The sequence below is a fragment of the Eleutherodactylus coqui genome, chromosome 7 (genome assembly GCF_035609145.1).
Source record: "Eleutherodactylus coqui strain aEleCoq1 chromosome 7, aEleCoq1.hap1, whole genome shotgun sequence".
In the NCBI taxonomy this organism is placed as follows: domain Eukaryota; kingdom Metazoa; phylum Chordata; class Amphibia; order Anura; family Eleutherodactylidae; genus Eleutherodactylus; species Eleutherodactylus coqui.
In genome coordinates this window covers 212,603,203-212,627,640 of record NC_089843.1, presented here as the reverse complement: position 1 = coordinate 212,627,640, position 24,438 = coordinate 212,603,203, and the positions used below count along the sequence as shown (strand labels likewise).

The following is a 24,438-nucleotide window of genomic DNA, read 5'->3' as shown; positions in this document are numbered from 1 at the left end:
TTAATGAGTTTAAATATTCCCTTCATTTCCAGTCCCAGCGGTTCGCATCCACATCATTTCATGGCTTTCTCCTTCATTGACAACTAGAGCGATGTCTTCTGCGCCGCCAACACGCTTGAAATTGAATTTGCATGAATTTATTTACTACACAGAGATGTTCCCGAGCTCTGTTTTTAGGAATAAACATAAAATACAAGATTCATGACCGTTTTTACCTCCTGCAGATATAATCCAGGCTGACGATCCATTATTTATTAACTCTTCGCTGATGACCTTTTGCAGTGTGTTTCTTCCTTCCCCGCTTCCTGCCTGGCCATGAGATAATCAGGTCATCATCATTTCCCATATAAATATTAATGCGCCCCACTGTCATCTACATTCTCATTTCTCCTCGGCTCTATAGTTTTCACTCATCTTAACATCCTCCTCATAGAGCCATTTCTTACTTGTATATTTATCACTTTTTATTATGCTTTTTGTTCTTGTCTCCTCCCCACCTTGGTTTTTTTCGTGTTGCTTGTGAATATATCCGCCGTGTGCTTTAGTAATAACCATATGCCGTTGTCATGTTCTACAATAGTAAGAGCCATGTGCCAGATCAGGCTTCATTCTGCATTTAACTAGTTTAAAGGGCCCATTAAAGTCAGGCCCCATCAGTTTTGCAGTGCCTTGCACCCTAGTGCTACTGTTGGTTTCACATTTTGGCTTTCCATATCATTCACCAATGAAATATGATGTATGCAATACATAAGCTTACTATATATGTTAGCATGTGCGGTAATGCAGGTGCTGTGCAAGTGTCCCTAAATGATATGCCCTCAGGACAGCTCCATGTGATCCTCATAGTAGTTGATATTTGTGTCCTCTCCTCCCTGGCAGAGCGGACTGTTATACATGGTAATGTCTTTATATGTTGCAGAGTGCGGAATCCACTGTCAATTCTGTGTTGATCTCAAGCAGTGCAGTCAGTGTAAAGCCCCCTTTTACCTGTCGGACGGACAGTGCGTCGCGGACTGCGGTCAGCAGCAGCATGCGTCCCACTCTGACCGGAGATGCAGCTGTAAGTGAATCTTAGCCATTAGATACATTGTTTCTTTGCTAACTTTGATTTAGGGCTCCTGCTCAGGGCGGGTATTTGCTGCAGAATCCGCTGTTGCTGCTGGCAGAGATGGATTCTGCAGCGGGATTCCGTAGTTTCTCCTGGAAATTTTTTGACTATTTTCTGAATTTTTGTTTAGCCCTACACACACAACAACATATGGCCTCATGTCCACTGGGAAAATCAGTCCCGCGTGGATATCTGCTGCAGATGCACTATAATTGGGTTTTTTTTCATGCAGGAGATTAGTTGAGATATGCGCACACGCGTCATCCGCACTAAAATGGAGCATGTCGCCTTTTTTTTTTTCCGTGCGTGAAATCCTCAAATAACTTAAAATACCATCCGCGGCGATTTAATTAACCGCGGATGGTCAATGCTTTCCTATGGGATGCGAATTTGCGCTTTTTTTTCACGCGCGGATTTGCTAAATATAATTTCCCCGTGGATATGAGGCCTAAGGGTGGTTTAACATTTGCATTTACAGTCGTTACAGTCCGGCACAGAATACCAGAAGAAAAAAACGCTAAAAGCCGGGCGGCTGAGCGGAAACTTGACGGAACCTCGTTATAGTCAATGGGGTTCATTTGGCGCTGCTTTGGTTCCTTCCCAAGATGGAGCCATTTGGCCAAGTAATTCCCCTTTTTCCTGCTCACCGATCAGAGCAGGAAACCATAATCCCCGACGCAGTTGTGAAACCACTCTAAGGCTGCTCTCACACCGGCGCGTTTTACAGCGTTATGAGCGCCGCAGTGATCGCTGTATAACGCGACTTCAATAGGGATCTGTAGGACACACATCCGATCGCGATGCTGGACAGTGTCATCTAGCGCCGTGGTTTTCGAGCGCTGTCTGCTCTGTTTTTTGCCGTTTAGTGCACCTCATCACCCGTCACAGTGATGGGGTGCGTTAAAAGACGCTGTCGGCTGCAGGAACCTGCCACAGAAAATGGAAATAAAATCGTGGCGCTTTGCCGCGCCCATGTGTGAGAGCGGCCCAAGTCTGCTGAGCTACACTGTATGCAATGCCCTATGTTATTTATGGTCCCTTTGACTTGTAAAATGCTGTGGAAATCTAAGGACTTTTATCGTATTCCATTTCTAGCCTGCCCCCCTGGATGTCTGGAGTGTGACGGCTCTCAGCAGTGCACAATATGTGACAAAAGGATGTTTTTAAAGAATCACCTCTGTGTGCCTCATTGTGGACACGGATTCACAGGGAATTCGAAGACAAGGAAATGTGAAGGTGAGGAATAAAAAGATGGTTAATCCTTGTTTTACTATTCATGACCTATCCTCAGGATAAGTCAACTATAGTGTATCGGTGAAGGTCCGCCACCCTGGCCAATCAGCTGATCGTCTGGCCAACTGTCAGCGCAGCGGGCTGAAGGTCGTCATCGGGGTCGGATTCGGAAGTGTAATAGCAGGTTTAGTTCCCACTGAAATCACTGGGAGGGAAGCAGCTTATTACGCATCCTGCTAGGGTCAAAACCAAAATTGTACTAGGTGGCTTAGCCCTCACTGACTTCAATGGGAGTGAAGCCGACTATTATACTTCGGATTCCAATGATGAGAATGATTGGCCCACTGCACTGACAGCAGGCTGGAAGATCAACTGATCGTCGACGATCCTTCCTGAGTGGTGGACCTCTGCTGGTCAACTGAGGATAGGTCTTCAGTAAAAGTGTGGAATACCCGTGGTATGGTCAATTGTCTATCACTGGTCATCGGCACCCAGTTTATATAGTTCTTTTTTGTTTTTGTGCTGCTCCAGGATAGAGAAATCTTCATGTGTAATAATTGAATTCATAAAATAGAATGTTGTTTGCTACAAACCTCCATTTCTACTGAAATTAAAGGGGTTGTCCCGCGCCGAAACAGTTTTTTTTTTTTTATTCAATAGGCCCCCCGTTCGGCGCGAGACAAACCCAATGCATGGGTTAAAAAAAAACAAAACATTTAGTACTTACCCGAATCCCCGCGCTGCGGCGACTTCTTCCTTACCTTACTAAGATAGCCGCCGGGATCTTCACCCACGATGCACCGCGGGTCTTCTCCCATGGTGCACCGTGGGCTCTGTGCGGTCCATTGCCGATTCCAGCCTCCTGATTGGCTGGAATCGGCACACGTGACGGGGCGGAGCTACGATGACGATGCGGGACCAGCTCTCCGGCACAAGCGGCCCCATTCACAAGGCAGAAGACCGGACTGCGCAAGCGCGTCTAATCGGGCGATTAGACGCTGAAATTAGACGGCACCATGGAGACGAGGACGCTAGCAACGGAGCAGGTAAGTGTATAACTTCTGTATGGCTCATAATTAATGCACAATGTACATTACAAAGTGCATTAATATGGCCATACAGAAGTGTATAACCCCACTTGCTTTCGCGGGAAAACCCCTTTAACAGTCTTCTAGCTCAGACTCTCTGGACGTAGAGGTAATCATTGGTCATAAACAGGCATAAATCACACACCTTAAATGGTGACTACCTTTTGAAATGACTTGTGCTCACATGATAGCCAGTGTGATAAGTACACAAAGTTCAATCTACTCTACTTACCTAAAATGACGTTTTTGTATTGAAAAATCACTTTAAAGTACTTACCTTGCTGTCCAATGCCTGTAGTCAAGTGATGTTATTTCCTTTACCGGAGATGGCAGATGGCAGAAAAGTAAATGGGAGAGTGTGATATGTCATACTGTTCAATGAAGTGTATAGACAGCAGAGGGAAGGATGAAGAAAGAAGCAGAGACACACACTGACATGCCTGAAGTTCATAATTGACTGTTTACTATTTTTTAGCTACTGAAATTACATATTCACTGCTCAGTATTTCTCTAGTGTTCTTCGAGATGATGATATGTTTCTGTATGTGCTACAAAGAGCTAGGGAGCAGAATCTGCAGCTTTATGTGTACAGTGTATAGGAGGTAACAGGACAACAGGCTCCTCTCATGAGTTCTGAGAGAACTGACAAGTAGATATGCAGCCTACAGAGTGGATAATAACCAGAAATACAGTTATTCCTCATGTACACATGACAGCTTATTCCGAAAAGTTTTCTGAAATGTCCGGTACGTTTTAGAATATTGTAGGCAAATTGTAATGTAATTTCACAGCAACAAGGTCAGCCACCAAACAGATGAATTCGGTGAAGGGTTTACCGACACTTTGTTGAATTTTGGCATAGCCATGATTACTTTCTTGATGATCTGACTGTAATCGATGATGAAGAACACATCTCTGTGAGGCGTTTTTTGGGGTTTGGGTATTATTTTTTGCCCCAAAACATCGCTAGGTCTTATTTTCAGGGAATGTCTTATTTTACTTAGCAGGCTTCGCTCACATCCCTTACGCCGCTCTTCAGAGGTCTGCGCTGTTGTTTAGTCCTAGGCACTCATAGAACATCACTTCCTGCTTATGGGATTCATAAATCCCGCCTTCAGGAAGCGATGGCTGTGATTGGCTGAGCAGCACTTGAAAACCAATCAATGCAGCACTCGATGAACCAATCATAGCCATCGCATTTGTTCATCCACCACTGCATTGATTGGCCTGGTCTGGCAATGGCGATCAAGAACCAATCACAGCCATGGCTTCCAGGAAGTGGGATTTATGAATCCCATGACAAGGAAGTGATGATGTATGAGCGGCTAGAAGTGCGAGGAATGCGGGAGCAGCACAGACTTAAGGAGATCGGCGTGGGGAATCCAGACCGGGCCTGCTAGGTAATGTATTCCCTTTCTTTTTCTTTATGTAAAGTAGCTAGGGCTAATTTTGGGGGTAGGGCTTATATTACAAGCCTCCCTAAAAATTCCAAAAATCTGAGTAGGGCTTATTTTCAGGATGGCTCTTATTTTGGGGAAAATACAGTAGCAGACTTTGACTCAAGTACATAGTTTATATATTCTCATTCGCATAATAAAAGACTAGAAGCAATGGGATAAAACTGAAAGACAAGAGACACAGATTAGATGTTAGAAAAAACTTTCTAACAGTGAGAGTGATCAATGAGTGGAACAGGTTACCACAGGAGGTGAAGAGTTCTCCTTCAATGGAAGTGTTCAAACAGAGGCTGGACAGATATCTGTCTGGGATGATTTAGTGAACCTGCGGGGTTGGATCCAATGACACTGAAGGCCTCTCCCAACTCTACCATTCTTAGATTCCATACAATTAACCCTTTCCTGCCATTTTAAACTAGCAGGTATTTCCATTCTCATATGTAATTCTACTAAAATGAGTGATGAAAATGACTTATCTAGTTTATGAGTTATGTGCCAAGTATCATGTACCGGGGAGCTTACAGCTTTCTGTTACAAAATAACAAGTGTTGCGTTAAGGTCTCATGTCCACAGGGGGAAAATCAGGCCCGCTACGGATTCTCCATGGAGAATCCGTAGCGGGTCCCTCCTGCCCCGCGGACATGAGCGCTTAAAATAAGAATAAATCAGAATTAACTTACCTCCTGCCCGCTCCGGATCCTTCCTTCGCTGCCGCGTCATCTTCTCTCCGTCGCGGCCGGATCTTCTTTCTTCGGCCCGGCGGATGCGCAGGATGACGTCGGTGACGTGCCCCGCGCATGCGCCGGCCCGAAGCAAAATGATCCGGCCGCGACTGAGAGAAGATGGCGCCGCGGCGAAGAGAAGAAACGGAGCGGGTGAGTAAAATCTGATTTTTGTCTCCCGCGGATCCGGACGGCTTCCATAGGCTTCAATAGAAGCCCGCGGGAGCCGTCCCCGCGGGAGACCCGCACGAAAATGGAGCATGGTCCAGATTTTTTCATGCTCCATTTTTTTTAAAATCACTTTTATTGACCATCCGCGGGTATTTATCTACCCCGCGGGTGGTCAATGCATCCCTATGGGGCACGGATCCGCGCGCGGGAGAAGAGTTAAAATCCGCAGCGGATTTTAATTCTTCTTTGCCCGTGGACATGAGGCCTTACTAGGACTTCTCCTTTATCGAATACTCACTTATGATAATATAAGGATCACAGGCGATCACATTTCTTAAAAGGTAATGCAAAGTTATCTTAGAATTAATCAGTCTAGTTTAATTAGATTGTTAATGCTCTTGTGTAGCAGCACAGAGAATGCCATACAAAGAAAACGTACCTAAGGTAATACACCTTTAATTTAATTTAATTTATTAAATCAATCAATATTGCTAAAAATGCAATATCATGTGACTCAAGACAACCCGAAGTCTGCATAACCAGTGAAACAAATGTCAAGCATCGCCTTGGGGAGGCCTTATAGATCAATTCATCAATCTTTCATTTTCAACTTTTGTAGCTTACAGAAGACTAAGAATTGTATGAACCTACAGCGGGTTATGATATGAGGCATTGACCGGATGCAACAGTTGGGCAGGGAATAGGGCGGAGCATTTGCCTATCATTTCTAAGAGTAATACCATCTACATGCAAATCTATAGCTGTTATGCCAAAGACTCTCTGGACAGTCGAAACGTTGCTGCTGTTTTGTGCATCGCTTTGTGGAGCCAGTAAAGAGAATCCCTGCTGGGATTTGACACTTCTGCACCTTTTCTGTGCTGCCAGGATACTTCTAATTCATGAGAGTAATGTCATCTACAGTTTACCCTAACTTACCTGCCGGTTACCCCAGCCCTTCCCTAATTGCAGCCAACCCCATTCTGATACAAAGTATTGCTGCACAGCGTATTAATGCTATGTATGTTTGTAGCATTATCATCCATTTAACTATATAATCTTATAATAATAATATATATAACAATAAGATTATATAGTTAAATGGATGATAATGCTACAAACATACATTTTACTTCTAAAAGATATGATTATCGTTCATATAGTCACTGAATCGTGCCAAAATGAGCGATAATCATTCCTTTTGTTCCATTAAACATAGCCAATGATCGGACGATGAACCATAGTTTGTTCACTTATCGTTCATCCTTCATTATATGCAGCCATAAAAATTACTATTGTCGTTTACCAGTCGTTCACAAAGCATTCCCAGACTCCACTAATAGATTAACCCCTTAATGACGCCCCCTCCCCCTTTTTTTTCCATTTTTGTGTTTTCCTCCCCCCTTTTAAGAAATCGTAACTCCTTTATTTATCCATCGACATCGCTGTATGAGGGCTTGTCTTTTGCGGGACGAGTTGTGGTGCGATTTAAAGTACCATATAATGTACTGAAAAACTTTTAAAAAATTCTAGGTGGACTAAAATGAAAAAAAACAAACCGTAATTCCGCCATCTTTCGGTGCGTCTTGTTTCTGCAGCGCACAAACTGCAACAAAAATGACATTCTAACTTTATTCTGTGGGTCGGTACGATTACCACCATACCAAACTCGTATCGTTTTTTTTCTTTGCTGTACTACTTTTATTTGTTTCAGACATTTAATTTTTCTTAATTATTTTCTGCAGCCAAGTTTTTATTTTTCCATCGACGTAGCTGTGCGAAGGTTCAGCAGGCCAGCATGGCTCCCTGCGATTTCACGCGGGGAAGGGGGCGTAAGGGACCCCTGAACATCGTTCGGGGAATTTAAATGCTGCTGTCAGAATTGACAGTGGCATTTAAAGGTGTTAAGAGCCGCGATCGGCCACGCAGCCGATTGCAGCTATTGCCCGCTGTGATAAACAGCTCATGCCCACGCTGTATGAAGAGAGGTTGCCCCGCGATCTCTCTTCATACATAGGCCGCTGATGCTGGCCGTCAAAAGGCGTATCAGCGGTCATTAAGGGGTTAACAATGGACTGAATGAGCAATGGTGAAAAAAATAACGAAAAAAATGTGAATTATTATCTGTGTGTGTGTAAATGGATGTAGTTTGAAAGCAAGCGACTCGTTCGCTCATTCCAACGATTAATTGTTCAGTGTGGAAGGACCCTAAGGGCTCATGTCCACGGGGAAAAGAAGAATTAAAATCCGCAGCGGATTTTAACTCTTCTCCCGCGCGCGGATCCGCACCCCATAGGGATGCATTGACCACCCGCGGGTAGATAAATACCCGCGGATCGTCAATAAAAGGCATTTAAAAAAAAATGGAGCATGAAAAAATCTGGACCATGCTCCATTTTCGTGCGGGTCTCCCGCGGGGACGGCTCCCGCGGGCTTCTATTGAAGCCTATGGAAGCCGTCCGGATCCGCGGGAGACCTAAAATAGGAATTTAAAGCATTTACTCACCGCAGCGGACCGCGAAGCTCTTCTCTTCCTCACGGCCGCATCTCCCTTGCTTCGGCTCGGCGGATGTGCCCGGCGCATGCGCGGCACGTCGACGACGTGCCGGCGACGTGCCGCCGGCGTCAGGAATTCATCCGCCGGCCGAAAATGAAGATCCGGCCGTGAGGAAGAGCAGAGCTTCGCCGCCCGCTACGGACAGGTAAATGCTTTTAAATTGCTATTTTCAGCGCTCATGTCCGCGGGGCAGTAGGGACCCGCTGCAGATTCTCCATGGAGAATCTGCAGCGGATCTGATTTTCCCCGTGGACATGAGGCCTAAGGGCTCATGTCCACGGGCAAAATGAGATTTAAAATCCGCAGCGGATCTCCCGCGCGCGGATCCGCACCCCATAGGGATGCATTGACCACCCGCGGGTAGATAAATACCCGCGGATCGTCAATAAAAGTGATTTAAAAAAATGGAGCATGAAAAAATCTGGACCATGCTCCATTTTCATGCGGGTCTCCCGCGGGCTTCTATTGAAGCCTATGGAAGCCGTCCGGATCCGCGGGAGACCTAAAATAGGAATTTAAAGCATTTACTCACCCGCAGCGGACCGCGAAGCTCTTCTCTTCCTCACGGCCGCATCTCCCTTGCTTCGGCTCGGCGGATGTGCCCAGCGCATGCGCGCGGCACGTCGAAGACGTGCCGGCGACGTGCCGCCGGCGTCAGGAATTCATCTGCCGGCCGAAAATGAAGATCCGGCCGTGAGGAAGAGCAGAGCTTCGCCGCCCGCTACGGATAGGTAAATGCTTTTAAATTGCTATTTTCAGCGCTCATGTCCGCGGGGCAGGAGGGACCCGCTGCAGATTCTACATGTAGAATCTGCAGCGGATCTGATTTTCCGCCTCATGTCCATGGGGAAAATCAGATCCGCTGCAGATTCTACATGTAGAATCTGCAGCGGGTCCCTCCTGCCCCGCGGACATGAGCGCTGAAAATAGCAATTTAAAAGCATTTACCTATCCGTAGCGGGCGGCGAAGCTCTGCTCTTCCTCACGGCCGGATCTTCATTTTCGGCCGGCGGATGAATTCCTGACGCCGGCGGCACGTCGCCGGCACGCCGTCGACGTGCCGCGCGCATGCGCTGGGCACATCCGCCGAGCCGAAGCAAGGGAGATGCGGCCGTGAGGAAGAGAAGAGCTTCGCGGTCCGCTGCGGGTGAGTAAATGCTTTAAATTCCTATTTTAGGTCTCCCGCGGATCCGGACGGCTTCCATAGGCTTCAATAGAAGCCCGCGGGAGACCCGCATGAAAATGGAGCATGGTCCAGATTTTTTCATGCTCCATTTTTTTAAAAATCACTTTTATTGACGATCCGCGGGTATTTATCTACCCGCGGGTGGTCAATGCATCCCTATGGGGTGAGGATCCGCGCGCGGGAGATCCGCTGCGGATTTTAAATCTCATTTTGCCCGTGGACATGAGCCCTAAGAGAGCAATGGAAGCCCAAACCACAGGTATGACACCTTCCGTTGGATCGTCATCATTCCGTGCGTGGTAAAGTCAGTGGTACACATTGATCATTAGTAGAGATGAGTGAGCCTGCTCGGATAAGGCAGTTACCTGAGTGAGTAACTGCATTCTTACCGCTTATGTCGTCTCCTGGCGAGCACTAGGGAAGCCGGAGCATGCATGTGATGTCATTTGTGATTGGGTGGCTGCCAAAGAGACACTGCACTTGTGCTGGATCCCCTAGGTGCAGAGGGTCTTGAAACGCACAGCTGAATGCAAAATGTGCGCAGAATTCTCAGGTGCAACTCACATTGGACATGTTGGGGGTTGTTGGGAGAGGTAGCTGTTTGGGCAACAACTATCTAATGTATATAGCCAGCCTAAGGCCCAATGTCCACAGGCGGATTTTATTTATTCAATCCACACGGGTCATCCGCAGCTTTAGCCGCCCATAGAGAAGCATGCGGCATCTGCACTTCTCATTTAAGTCCTGCTGAGCTAGACATTGGTTTTCTCCAGCAGGTTTCGGGGTATTTTGTAGCTTCCAAATTGTATAGTGTGCACACATCATCGACCAGATCAGACACAAGCTATCAGTCTCATATCCAAAATGGCTCTCTGGGCAGAAACACCCAGACAGCCCCTTTTATTGTAAAGCATAACACCTGCCCTTTAATGGGCGTGCAACAGATTACATCAGTAACATATAGGATTCTCATTTGTCAGATCATATAGAATCCCCCCTCCTTCCTGCCCACCTTCTCTCAACTCCAATGTATAAGCAAGTCTTTGTCTTACAAACATGTGCTCAAACCTGAAACTGAAAGTAAGTATCTCTTTGTTGAAGAAGATTCTGTGTGGGGGGATGGGAAAGGACTGGGAAAACACTCAAGATGAACACAAGCAATAACATATAACACTGTGATTTAACTCTTTCCTTATGCAGCAGAGTTCCACATTAGGCTGAAGTCACAAAACACATATCTTTTCACCATTGTCCAGCAATTACTATAATGAAATTATGCAGTCATTAGCCTCTAAGAGTTAAAGTCACTACAGCTGCGTAATACCTCTAGTTTAGTACAAATCAATAGACATTTTACACTGACTAATCATGTCTATCACACTGCGGATTTGATTTTAAATGATTTGCGGATAATAAATCGCAGCATGCTCCATTTTGCCGCAGATCGCTTGCAGATGTGGCTCCATTCATCTCGATGGGAGCTTAGGATCCACAGTGCATCCACAAATACATTTAAATGCATTGGCGGATCCGCTGCAGATTTGAAGGCTAGAAGCAATTGGGGAGATGGGGTAAAGGCTGGGAGGCGGGGTTGCGGATTTTTTTCCCACGTGGATGATCTGTAGTGCATCCGTGTACATCCAAGCGGGAAAAATCTGCGATCTCCTGCAAGGAAAAGAAAATCAATTTAAGATGACCCACAGTGCATCCGCTGCGGAAATCCGCATGCAATATCTGCGCATGCCGTGGACATGAGGCCTATGTCTTGTTGAAGTAGACCATAAAGATCTAATCGTGTAACTTAAGCATATTTTTTAGTTGGCCTTTAATTTTTGGTAAGAAGAGTTACAAAGTTGCTCTGTACTTCTGCGTACGTGACAACACGACTTATGCGCACATTGTGTTTCTGTTGTATCTCAGCTAACACACATCCCCCGGTCCTCCTGGTGAACGGCTCATTCACAGTGGGCATCGGGGCAGTAAGACCACTGGACTTTTCTTTCATGACTGTTCAAGATTTGGATAGCGAGGAGGCGAGTCTAATATTTCACGTTGTAACCGCTCCAGCCAACGGTCGGCTTGTGAAAATGGCACATGGCAAGGAGGTCCATCTCAACAAGGACACACACTTCAGCTGGAAGGATCTGATCGAGCAAAGGGTGAGATTCAGGCACAGCAAGGAGAAATCAAGGTAAGAGGCTGCTAATCAAACATTCTATTGTAAAAACACTGGAACCTCCTGATCATTCATCGCTTGGTAGAATATTGTGAGGCTGGTCGGATGTAGGAAACAATAGAAGAAAGTAGCAAGAATTAGGTTCAGAACATAAAACAAAGGTCCGCTTCACAAACCTTGGTTCGATCTCGCAATCTGGAAAACATTGGAAATTTGTATTTTTTCTGATTGCCGCCTACGAGGATGGATTTTGTTAAACAGTAAAAAAGCTTCATTTGTCACATTTTTTTCTTTCAGGCCGCCTGCAGACGAGCGGGTCGGATCCGGCGGCGAGAATTCTTGCCGCTGGACCCGACCTGAGCGCCTGCAGAGACGAGCGCGTACTCACCCGCGCCCGGCGGCCCCGGCTCTTTCAGACCAAAGCCGGTGGCCGGGTGAGTGACGTATCTGTGCGAGGCTCTGCGAGCCCCGCACAAAAATAGGACATGCCGCGTTTTGTTTGCCGCGCGACATTTCGCGCGGCCAAACCGCGGCCGTCTGCATAGGAGTGCGTATTGTAATGCACTCCTATGCAGGCTTTGAGCGACGGAAATCCCACCGCGGGATTTCCACCCGTGTGCAGGCGGCCTCAAGGTGTTTTCAATGGGGCTCTACTGACATGTTGGTTTTGTTTGGCAGGATGCGGGCTGCACATGGCCAATCCTGTTGTGATATTTGCTGTCAAATCTACATTTCCTTAATTGCTTTTTACTTTAATCGTAATATGACTCTAAACTCCACAAAAGAGTTATGTCGGCTCTTCCCGCGCCCACGGTTTATGGAGCGTGTAAAATGTCTCTGCTGAAACTCCGATGAAACTGTAATCTTCCTAAATCAGTGCATATACATTCTGCTGTTTGTAGGCTCGCCTGATCGTTTTATATGGCTCCCTGCTGACCATAGCGGAAAGTCTAAATAAGAGGCAGTGCTGTTAGTATGGAATCACACGCTGTAAAAGCATGTTGGGAGGAGAGCGGATTATTTCCAAAAAAGTGAATGGAGAATAACGAACAATGTTACAATTACATCAGGGTCAGGAAGGGTATCGTTTCTCACTAGGGAGAGCACCTAGAAGGTGTCTGGGGAAGCTTATAAGGCCATCCACGCTCCTCCTGGGAAATATGCAAATAGAAAATGGAACAATACCTCTGCAGCGCCACCTATTGGAAGGCTTGGTTTAAAAGTCTGGCATTGACTTGCAGGAATGCTGCCTACCAATAGGTGGTGTCTCCTTATAAATCTCCTCACACTCCTAGTTGTTTTAAGGAGAAACTATACAATTCCTGATCCATATCTATAGGCCCATCACTGGCCAAGCAAGTTAACCTGATATACAGTGATGAGGGGCAATCATCCCGAAACAGCTGTCTGTGTATGGTTCTTCTGGCTTTGGCTCACAATTACCAGTCATTGTTATAAGGCTTTTTTAAAAAGTCTGACATTGACTTGCAGGAATTCATGCCTTCCAATAGGTGACACTGCATTGGTATGGTATCAATGATCTTGTGTGAACAATCAATTTTCCAATTGCTGGTAGTTTTTTGCATTTACACATAGCATTCATATTTCCTATTGATGAAATGAGTGCAAATCATTAAAATAATTCTTACATGTACACCTTAAGGGCTTATTCAGACGACCGTATATTGGCTGGATATTCACGCCGGCTGATATACGGTGTCCCTCTCTGCAGGGGGAGGAGGCTGGAAGAGCCGGGAGCAGTACACTGAGCTCCAACCCCTCGCCACTATTTGCAATGGGAGGGGGCGGGCAGGGCGGAGATAAGTTCCGGGACTTAGCCCTGCCCCTTCCCATTGCATATAGTGCTGAGGGGCGGAGAGGGTGGGGAGAGGGGGCGGAGAAGGGCCAGAAGCTCAGTGCACTGCTCCCGGCTCTTCCAGCCTCCTCCCCCTGCAGAGAGGGACACCGTATATCGGCCAGGCATGAAAACCCGGCCAATATACGGTCGTCTGAATAAGCCCTGACATTGATTGAAAAGGTGCCTTCTGTGTACTTCATATTTGCAAATTTACTATGCCTTTTGAATATGTGATTTATTTATATTTATTTATTACTTCCGTGTAGGAAAGGCTTCTTTTCACTGAAGGTCAGTGATGGGCAGCTCTACTCTCAGCCAAAGACAATCAACATACAAGCAGTGTCCACAAAGGTAATGACAAGATGACGGCTCTCCAAGCAAGCCCCAAACACAGTTGTATATGTCAAAATAAAAGGATATTCCTTCTAAAAACATATAAAAGACTAAATGTCCCCACAAGGATGGTTATCTTGCCAGGGCCTCGTGGCATAAAACCCCGGCAACTAAACGTTTGAATATACCGTATACACCGGCGTATAAGACGACTTTTGAACCCCGAAAAATCTGCTCTGAAGTCGGGGGTCGTCTTATGCGCCGGTAATACAAAAAAAAAAGTATTACAGTGGAGAAAAAAAAAATCATTACTCACCTCCCCCGGCGTTCTGTCGCACTCCGGCAGGATGTCGCTCGCTCCTCGTCCCCGGCGCAGCATTGCTTTCTGAATGCGGGCCTTGAAATCCCCGCTTCCAGAAAGCTAATACACACGCCGTCAGCCAGTTACATCCATTCAATGACAGCATTGAATGGCTGTGATTGGCTAAAACACACGTGGCTTCAGCCAATCACACTATTCAATGACATCATTGAATGGCTGTGATTGGCTGAAGGCGCACGTGTGTTAGCGATCACACCCATTCAATGATGTCATTGAATGGATGTAACTGGCTGATGGCGTGTGTATTAGCTTTCTGGAAGCGGGGATTTCAAGCCCCGCATTTAGAAAGCAATGCTGCGTCGGGGACGAGTAGCGAGCGACATCCTGCCGGAGCGCGACAGAACGCCGGGGGAGGTGAGTAATGATTTTTTTTTTCTCCACTGTAATACCGGCGTATAAGGTGAAAGTTGGGGGGTCGTCTTATACGCCCCGTCGCCTTATACGCCGGTATATACGGTAGTCACCAAATATATCAATCTAATCCTGATCAAATGTATCTATAATGCCTCTTCCAAGTCCAATAATCACGTGGTTATGAACGTTAGAGATATTAAAAGCAATGATTATCTACTGGTCTATAGCCTGGGAATATTAGCAGTCATATCATACCGGTAGTTAAAAGGCGGCTGGACTCTGGCACTCATCAACCGCTCCCAGGGTTGGAGTTCCCTTTGTGTCTGCACCCTCAACGAACTTAAGGCATAGCAGATCGTACATGTGTACAGAGGTCTTATATAACGCAATGAGAGATATAGCTTTTTAAAAAAAAATTAAAAAGTTTAAAAAATTTTGAAAACAAAATATATCTATAGAAAGAAATGACCCACCACCGAGGCTAACCCAAACCGTCACCATATCTGCCCTGTAATTCAAGATGATACAAATTATTGATCATTGCTTTTAATGGGCTCGGCGCTGCTGCCGGCCCCATTGAAAGCAGTGGTTTGTGGCAGCCGCCGCAGTATGATTTTTGGGGAAGGGCTTGAAATATAAGCCCTTCCCTGAAAATCATCATTAGGTCCCTGCGGGGATGAAGGAAACTCCTGCCAGAAGTCTGTGGTATTCTCTCTATGCTTTCAATGGGGCTAGCGCTGCAGCCACTGGTGATATTACAGCGTTTTTCTTGCGCTGCGGGTGTTTTCACACCAGTGGGTGTGAGCCCTAAGATTAAATTCCGAATAATTAGTTTGGTGTTGTATAGACATACTTTAGCACTTGGTGTTTAGTTTCAGTATATTCCTTGTAAGGTATGTGTTTCTTCTTTCCCTGACACATCAGGTACCATACATCCTAAGAAATGAAGCCTTAGCGGTTGGCAAAGGTGAGGTTGGAGCCATCACCGCTTCTGTCCTTGATCTAAGGGATGATGATAATCCGCAGGATGTTACAGTTATCGTTCTAACGGCTCCAAAATATGGACAGCTGGTGATTCCCCCAGGGAACGCACCCATCCACAAATTCCGACTCGATGACATTACAAATGGAGCGCTTTATTACATCCACGATGGCTCGGAAAGTCAATCCGATGTAATTGTTTTCCAGGCAAATGATGGCTACTACTTCCAAAACATTCTGTTTCACGTTAAAGTTGTTGACAAGGTATTTATTCAAGAATTGTATATTTTTATTTCCTATCCGTATCACTCCGCCGTCTTGACTTTTTATGACTTGCAGGTAGTCATAAAACTGTGGCAAGGAGGCATAACAGGACTTCATGAATATAAACTAGAACAGATCAGAAGTGGCAGTGTTGTCCGTAGCAACGAGATCACTTTAATTTGTAATCCGCTCTAGAAAGATAAAGGCAGAAATCTGATTGGTTGCTAATGACAAGGTCAACACTCGTTATCCATGCTCTATCGTGTCTCCTGATGTGTAGTAATGTTGGTTCACAGGCGTGTATTGCAGCACATTCAAAGATTGTAATAAATAAAAACTGTCAATATGATAATTAATAGAGATGAGCGAACCTACTCGTTTCAAGTAATTACGCGATCGAGCACCGCGATTCCGTACTCGGGTGAAAAGATTCGGGGGGCGGGGGGAGGCGTGGCGGAGCGGGCGGTAGCAGCGGGGAACAGGGGGGAGCCCTCTCTCTCTCCCTCTCCCCCCCACTCCCCGCTGCAACCCCCCACTCACCCACGGCGCCCCCCGAATCTTTTCGCCCGAGTACAGAAATACGCGAAAATCGCGGCGCTCGGGCGAAAAAGGGGTGTGGCCAAGTAGTTCGCTCATCTCTAATAATTAAGCAAAATAATGAGTTTATTTAATTGAGCATAAAGTAAAGGTATATATATAAACAATAAATCAAATAAAACACAAAATATGGATATAAGAATAATCAATACAAAAAATACTAACAAAGTAAAACTAGTAAGCAAAGAATAAATCATTAGATTACTTGGCTTTAGAGATGAGCGAGCACGCTCGGTAAGGTCAGTTACTCGAGCGAGCCTCGCTCATCTCGAGTAACTGCCTTCTCCTCTGAGCGTGCTCGGAGTGTGTCAAGACATGACACCCGATTGGGCTTTGCTCATCTCGAGTAACTGCCTTCTCCGAGCGTGCTCGGGGGGCCGGCGGAGGTGAGCGAGGTGTAACAGGGGGGAGAGAGAGAGAGTGATGTCTCTCCCTCTCGCTCCCCTGCCGCCCCCCGACCACGCTCAGAGGAGAAGGCAGTTACTCGAGATAAGCGAGGTTCGCTCGAGTAACTGACCTTACCGAGCGTGCTCGCTCATCTCTACTTGGCTTCAATCAGTCCTGAAAGGTTACATGCACAAACGGCCCAGGAATTACATTACAGTAGCCGTGTCTAGATGTTTGCGCCAATCTGAGCTTCTTCCACCCTCTACGTTGTCCCCTTTTTTTCTTATACCTAGAAGTCCCTGTGAGCCAGCCTATGGCAATAGGACAGAGCTTGGAATACAATGCTGACTAAGGGCTCATTCACACAAACGCATGTACACCACATATTAACAGCGACATATATACAGTCATACACGGACGGCGTATAATCACCCAAACAGGCGTTTTTACAAACTCGAGCTAGTTTACGGTTTCTTGCCCATGAACATGGAGAGTGACGTATGAGCGAAAATATGGCGAGGTGTTTGGGAAAAGCTGCGGTGAAAGTGGGGGAATGGGTTTATTGTACTGGACCGCCCGCAAAGCGTGGCTGATAAAAGTGCGTGCTAGCTCATTTACTTTCTCCAGTCCATGGCGGCTGCCGCCGTATTTCGCCCAGAACATAAACCTAGAGCTATCTATTTTACCTTTAATCGTATATGCGCCACGTATGTTCTTTTTTTTTCACGCTGCCGGCGTATATATTCGCCCACGTCAACACTTGCATTGAAGAGCTAGGGCGCTAATCTGTACATAAAATTGCCCGGGTGTAAATACACGGCGTATATGCGCTCTTGTGAATGAGCCCTAAGTCCGCATGAGGAATGGAGGATTAGGCATTGGTGATCAAGTTTGCATGATCCAACAATTGTGTTTGGACTTTCAGAAACTACTGATTCATGTTTGATAATAGATACACATTAACCCTTTCCAATCCACTGTCTGACGTCTAAAGACATTCTGATTGGAAGCTGTACAGCTCCGATGTTGGAATACGTCCGGCAGGGTATTCTTACTGTATATTACTGGCCACTCTGTTGTCGGGGGCCTTTCCAGCATGTCACATACCACAGTACTGGCTCTAGCCAGCAGATGGCGCCATTGTATAATGGCAGAAAGAGAAAGCCCCCTAGGAAACCCTGAATCCAAAATTGGATTGCAAAGTGTTAATTGAAGTGCTGAAACCATATAAAATTCTTACTGACGCAGGAGTAATGGCCCTTTTACACGCAATGACACATACAAGGTTCTTATTTGACCGAGGAAACGAGCTGGTGACGTCACCCCCTTCCCCCGCTCGTCCGTGCAGCCTATTTAGACAGGCAGATCAGTGTTGAGAATTGTTCGGTTGGCCACTCCTGGTTCAACGTTTCACATTACTAAAACTGCACAACGAAGAAAAAGCGATGGTTCTCCTTCGTCGTTCAGTCATGGGCTCATTTTTAAACGGACCGATTATCGTTCACTTTTGTTTGTTTGAAGGATTTTTGGAACTTTAATCGTTCCGTCAAAACGCAACTTAAGTTGATTTCAACTTGTCATTTATTCCTACTTACCGTATTACCGTAAGATCGTTATGTTGCCAGTCAGTCGCCTGAATATATTTGAATGCTGGCAAACGAATGGAAAAATTTCAGAATGCAGGACCCCGGGCAATCGTCTGATCAGCCCGAGTTCCGCTATCCACATCACCAGGGGAAGCTATGGCCAGCCATATGTTACCCCTAAGGCAGCTGCTGTAGAGGAAATGTAGTATTAAAGGACAGCCCTTCAAATGCATAGCTACGCTGTAGTAAAAGAAAAGCGCGTGGTCTGCCAGGATTCGGGCCACTGTTAGAGCGGCTCTCCATTCTGGGTCAGAGAGCTGCTCTATGCATTCATTTAGCCTGATAGGACATTTGAACAGGAATTGGGTTTTTTGGCACAACCCCTGGTAGGGTTACCTAAGATATAATTATAATTGTAAGTTATGATTTTCATGTAAAACAGCCCAATACATTATCCCTATATCACTGCAAAAATAAATATGGCGCAGAAACCTCTCCATTGCTTCTAGCAGTTCCGTGTTGTACAAATTGACCCCATTGCAGTCAATGAGATCCGTTCGGCGCTATTCGGTTCTATCATAAGACGCATCCATTCGGCCAGGGGATTCCCCTCTTCTGCTCCCCAGGCGGAGCAGGAAAACAGAAGCCCCAGATGTGAAAGCAACCTTGCTAATTGATTATAAAGGTGAATGAACTTTGTCTGCACATTCTCATTAGACCTCATTCACACAGGCAGAAGTGTATTCTCAGACCAAAAATCGCCTATTCCCTGCGTATTTTTTTTGCATATACACGTGCGCAAAAAAACATCAGATAGCCCATTCATTCCTTGAGCAAACACACAGTGAACACATACGTATCCTGCAGATTTGCGCAATAGAATTCACTTAAGTGGTCTATTTCTATGTGTAATATGCACCAAATAGGATATACTGCGCATTTTTTTCACGTGACTAAAAATCGTATGACAAATACGTACATGTGAATAACCCCATTGAAATCAGTGGGTTTCATTCACTGTGCATTACGTGCGTATAAAATACGCAGTGGATTTACATACATATGACTGAGGCCTAATTGTCTAGTCTTTCATCTTCTTTTTGTTTGCATGTAGTTCAGTTTACCAGTATACTATATATATAGTTTGGGCTCTTAATGCAGAAACTGTCAGCAATATGTGTTAAAGCTTCTGCTAGCAGAGAAACATGTTTTCCTAATGCAAAGCCGTCCCTCCCAGTATGGTCAGCGGTATACCGTGCCGATGTCCTGTTAACCCATTAAGGACCAAGCACCGTAAATTTACGGCGCTTTGTCCTGGGCTTTAATCCCAGACAGTAGTAAAAATATGGCGGGGGGGATTAAAGCCCCTGCTTCTGCAATCAATCAAAAGCAGGTTGGGCTGTCAGTCACAGCTGATAAGCCGAATGAAAAGGGAGAAGTGGTTTTTAACTTTCTCTAGTACACAGCGCTCAATGAGTGCTATCGACTAAAAAGTGAAAGTGTTTCTTTCACTATGCAAGCTGGCAAGTCACGTGACCACCAGGATCCCCTGTTACAGCAGAGTTGCAGAGTCTTAGCGGACACTGATTAGCTCAGGAGGTGTTTTCCCTGTAACTGGGGCTCCTATGGATGCTCAAGCTACAGTGGAAAAGTGTGTAATAAAAAAACCAAAACATGTGAATGTCCCCCAGAGGTGCTACATGACGTCATGGAGGACATAGATAGTAAAAAAAAAAAATTACATGAATAAGTAAACTAAAATTACAAAAAAAAAAATATATATATTTATTAAAAAGAAAATAACCCAAAGCCAATCAAAACCGTCGCCGTATGCGCCATGTAATCCAAAACCATACATATTATATATCAAAACGTCCGAAACAAAATGAAAAACTCGTCCCCATACTTTATTTTTGCTTAAATTTACTAATTTAAAAAAAGAACTATAAATGTTTTTAAAAATCATATTTTTTAGCTTTTTACCCCCCAATAAAACTAAAAAACGGAAAAAAGGCACTGAAAAAAATATTTAAAAAATAGCCCTATATGTCACGGGAAAAAAAACTCAGCAAAGATAATTTTGGTGGCTGAAGGAAAATAAATCGGGCAGGTAAACCATCACGTGGGTTCTTTAGGTACAAAACAGCCTGGTCCCTAAGGGGTTAATGCAGGGAGTCGATGAGTTATGCTGCCCTGCTTACAAAAAGAGCTAATTGGCGGCATTGTCTCTTGGACATTGTCCTATGGTAAATTTTAAATACGGAATTTCAGTTAAGGCGGTATTCCCTCATTAGACTTCAATGGTATTTGGCTACTGATGAAGTCAGATCGGGGAAGGAATGAATTGACCGGGGTCTTTGTTGCTTTCCCCTTACAGCAGGCGGCTCCGTGTAGTGAAACACTCTGCTCCTTCGTTTGGTCTAAAAGCTCTGCAAATGCCAAACATATAAGTGATTCTACTTAACCCTTTCCAATCCAATTTGTATCCTGGTTTTCCTAGGAGGCTTACTCTTTTTCTGCCGTTATACAATGGCGCTATATGCTGGCTAAAGCCAGTACTGCATGAGGTGACACATTGGATAGGCTCCGACAGCAGAGAGGCTGGCAATATACAATAAGAGAACCCCGACGGACGTCTTCCAGCATCAGAGCTGCACAGCCTTAAATCATAATGTCTTCAGAGGTCAGGCAGTGGATTGGAAAGGGTTAATGTATTAGTTTGCGATGCGCTGACTACATTACCAGCAATTATGTAATGAGCATTGTAATGGTTTATATAGCTTTTGGGATATAAATACCCTGAACTAGCACATTTATTATAATTCCTTAACCTACTGCATGTAACCCTTTCTTCCCCGGCTACAGATAAACGGTGGGATACAACTTGTGCTAAACTCAGCTGTTTGGGTTCCAGAAGGAGGAATGCTTCAAATTTCGAATAGACTCCTGCAAGCTAGGGCCTTTGGCGTGGCTGACTCTGGAATCCGGTACACCATGACAAGTGACCATCCACAGTTTGGTAATTGATGAATACTGTATCTTCTCTGCCCCCTCTGTGTATGTAGGATGTATGATGTAAAAGAAAGTACAATGTTCCTATTCAGTAGCCATGTAATACGTATCTTAGGTGAAGTAGATTATGGAATAATGGCCCTTTTACGCAGAACGAATATCATTCAGAATCATTGACATTTCCGTGCTCCCATTGGAATCTGAAGAGTCAGTGTCTCATGTAATGTACGCCGGGACTGTAGAAGAATGGGTGCGGTTCAGTGTAAACAGTCATTTTCTTTCCATTGTTAAGTCATTGGATGAAGGAATTCTTAAGACAATGGGGAGGAGTGACTGTGTGCCCTGCTAAAGCACAATGACTACTTGTTTACTTATGCTGGAAGAAGACAACGGCTTTTCTTCACTTAATTAAAATCCTGCTGGCCAGAGTTTTCCTCCTATAAACACACTCCCACCTGAGCAAACAATATATACAATCTTTACTTTAGCTAATAAGGGAAATTGAGAGGATTTCAGACAATTATCTGATAGGGAGCAGTTGTCGTCTTTGTGCCAAAGTTGGAGCAGATAAATTGGTAAATAGGGACAATGCTTTATAGAGCGCAGATAATGGACCTCTTTTCAAGGCCGCCTCTAACAGCTTCTCTTTAATATGGAAGAAATGATTGCAGGCCAGGACATCTTTTGGTATATGCTCTGCCAGATATTTATGACGAGTGAGTCTGTCTGCCCTATCAATTACAAGATCCTGCAAGGAGCACTCCGGTAATAGCGATTCCATGAGGTTGTGCAAGTAATGCATCAACTCAGAGTTGTAGACTTTTTCTAGGATTCCTCTAAACTTGATGTTGTTGCACTGGTGGGATCTGTCCTGCGAGTCTGCCCCTTTATTTCACAGTTTTTTCTAGTTCTGATTCCAAGTAGTAGTGAAAGTCTATAAGGTTATAGTGTGGCGATGCAAGTTCAGCCATTTTGGTCTCCACGTGGGTGATTTGTTTCTCAGGATCAGTGGTAGTCAAGCTGAGAGGTTGGATAAGTTGAGCCAAGTTGGATTGTAAGGAAATTTGCAAGGCTTTCAACATTGCTTTCATGGAAGTATCTGTGTCGAAAAATGTCTGCAATAGCAGGTGTTATAGTTTCAGAGAGGGCGTAATCACTCACCCCTGCATAAGGTTGTCCCTCTGGAGGGCTCGTTCTCTGCTTTTGTTTTGCTGGACTACCCAAGGTAGAGGAGGCAAGGCTCGCAATGTGGACAGAGAAATGATGATCGAGTCGTCGTGGGAAGTCTTGCCCAGTTTTCAAAGGACTTTCCCTTTTGGTTTACAAGCAAACTTGCATCTTGGTCCCTCACTGAAGACTGAGGGAAGTGGAAATAATCAATATAGCCGGTTTAGTAGATGATGGCTGTCCTTCTCAGTGGCATCCTGGATGGCTGCGCAGCAGGTGTTTTGCTGTCATTTCCCGAGTCATTTCGAAGCCCTTGTGAATCAAGAGCTGTGCAGTCAGTAATTTATAGACTTCGGCAGCCAAGTAATGTCCCTATGTAGGATGGTTTGGGCTGATAAGTATGGCCACCTTCAGAGGCGTTACTTGAAACTTCTGGGCCCCAATGCAAAATCTGTATCAGGGCCCCCAACTATAATGCTTCATTCATAGTACTGGGCTCCCTATATGGAGAAGAGAGGCCTTATGGGCCCCCCAAGGCTCCTGGGCCCGGGTGCAACCGCATCCCCTGCATCCTCTATAGTTACGCCCCTGGCCACCTTTTTCTGAATTCCCTATATTCCCTATTTATATACAGTATGATATTTTGATTCGCTTCTGTTCTTTTGTACAAAATGCGTTTCTCTGTTACATTCTATATCACATACGATCAGCTATGTTTGGGATGCATTACTAATAATGACTAAGGGTGCGTTTCCACTGACATTAGCTTAAGTTAACCATTTACTTTTCTCTGTTCTATTTGAAGAGCAGAGAAACGGAAATAAAAATGGACTTAAATTTTTCCGTTTCCCCCATTTATTTCAATGTTTTTTTTTTCCAAAAAAGGAAATATTTAAATTTAATTCCGTTCCGTTTCATTTCCATATTTCAAATGGAGCAAACAGTGCGGTCAGCTGCTGCTCAAACGCAACAGAGACACAGAAATGGTTAACTGAGGCTAGCGCCGGTGGAACAAGCCCTAAGAAATGAAGTAGTCCAGATCTCTGTCCACTCCATCTGCCTCGTATGCCGGCTGTATGGATGTTATGACAGCTTAAATGGAAGCCTATTGTGCTCAGAACCTGTCTTACCAGTTCTCTTAATTTCAGGTGATGTTGTCCTCCTGCTTCCTATGTCGGCTGATGGCCCATCAAATAGCTGGCAGCGATTGCCCGATGGCCGATTTGCTTCCCTAGCCACCTCTTTTACACAGCAGGACATAAACGATGGCCTCCTTTGGTATAGACATTCTGGTTCCAATTCACAAGGAAGAGACTCCTTCAGTTTCCAGGTACAAGGTCAAAGAGTTAGTTTTAGAAATACTGTTTGATGTTCTCTGTTTTATCTGTTAGAACCGATTTTCGTTAGTGTTTAACATGTTGTTTTAGTTTCTTATGGTGATGTCTCATATTAAAACCAGATACTCAGCTTGCAAGATAGGCTAGCATTAACCCTTTGCAATCGAATTTTGGATTCAGGGTTTCCCAAGGGGCTTTCTCTTTCTGCCATTATACAATGGCGCCATCTGCTGGCTAGAGCCAGTACTGCGGTATGTGACATGCCAGAGAGGCCCCCGCCAACAGAGCGGCCAGTAATCTACAGTAAGAATACCCTGCCGGACGTCTTCCGACATCGGAGCTGTACAGGCTTCAATCAGAATGTCTTTAGACGTCAGACAGTGGATTGGAAAGGGTTAAAACGTAACTTTTATTATAACCTTAAAATACTCAATTCTGTAGTGTATAATCCTATAAAAAGGAGAGAGGGAGGGGGACCGGGGACA

The 24,438-nt window shown here is 45.1% G+C and overlaps 1 protein-coding gene across 3 annotated transcripts in view; it reads left to right on the top strand.

Annotated features, from left to right (window-relative positions):
• Positions 1-24,438, top strand: part of FRAS1 (Fraser extracellular matrix complex subunit 1) — a 489,520-nt gene that overhangs the window by 339,937 nt on the left and 125,145 nt on the right. For 2 of the 3 annotated variants that reach the window (XM_066574335.1, XM_066574334.1), the window contains 7 exons: positions 920-1,060; positions 2,204-2,344; positions 11,440-11,710; positions 13,820-13,904; positions 15,547-15,867; positions 21,303-21,456; positions 23,765-23,946. In XM_066574335.1, the coding sequence (XP_066430432.1) occupies positions 920-1,060; positions 2,204-2,344; positions 11,440-11,710; positions 13,820-13,904; positions 15,547-15,867; positions 21,303-21,456; positions 23,765-23,946 (1,295 nt within the window). The remainder of the gene's footprint in view (positions 1-919; positions 1,061-2,203; positions 2,345-11,439; positions 11,711-13,819; positions 13,905-15,546; positions 15,868-21,302; positions 21,457-23,764; positions 23,947-24,438) is intronic. The other variant, XM_066574336.1, reaches the window with a different exon arrangement.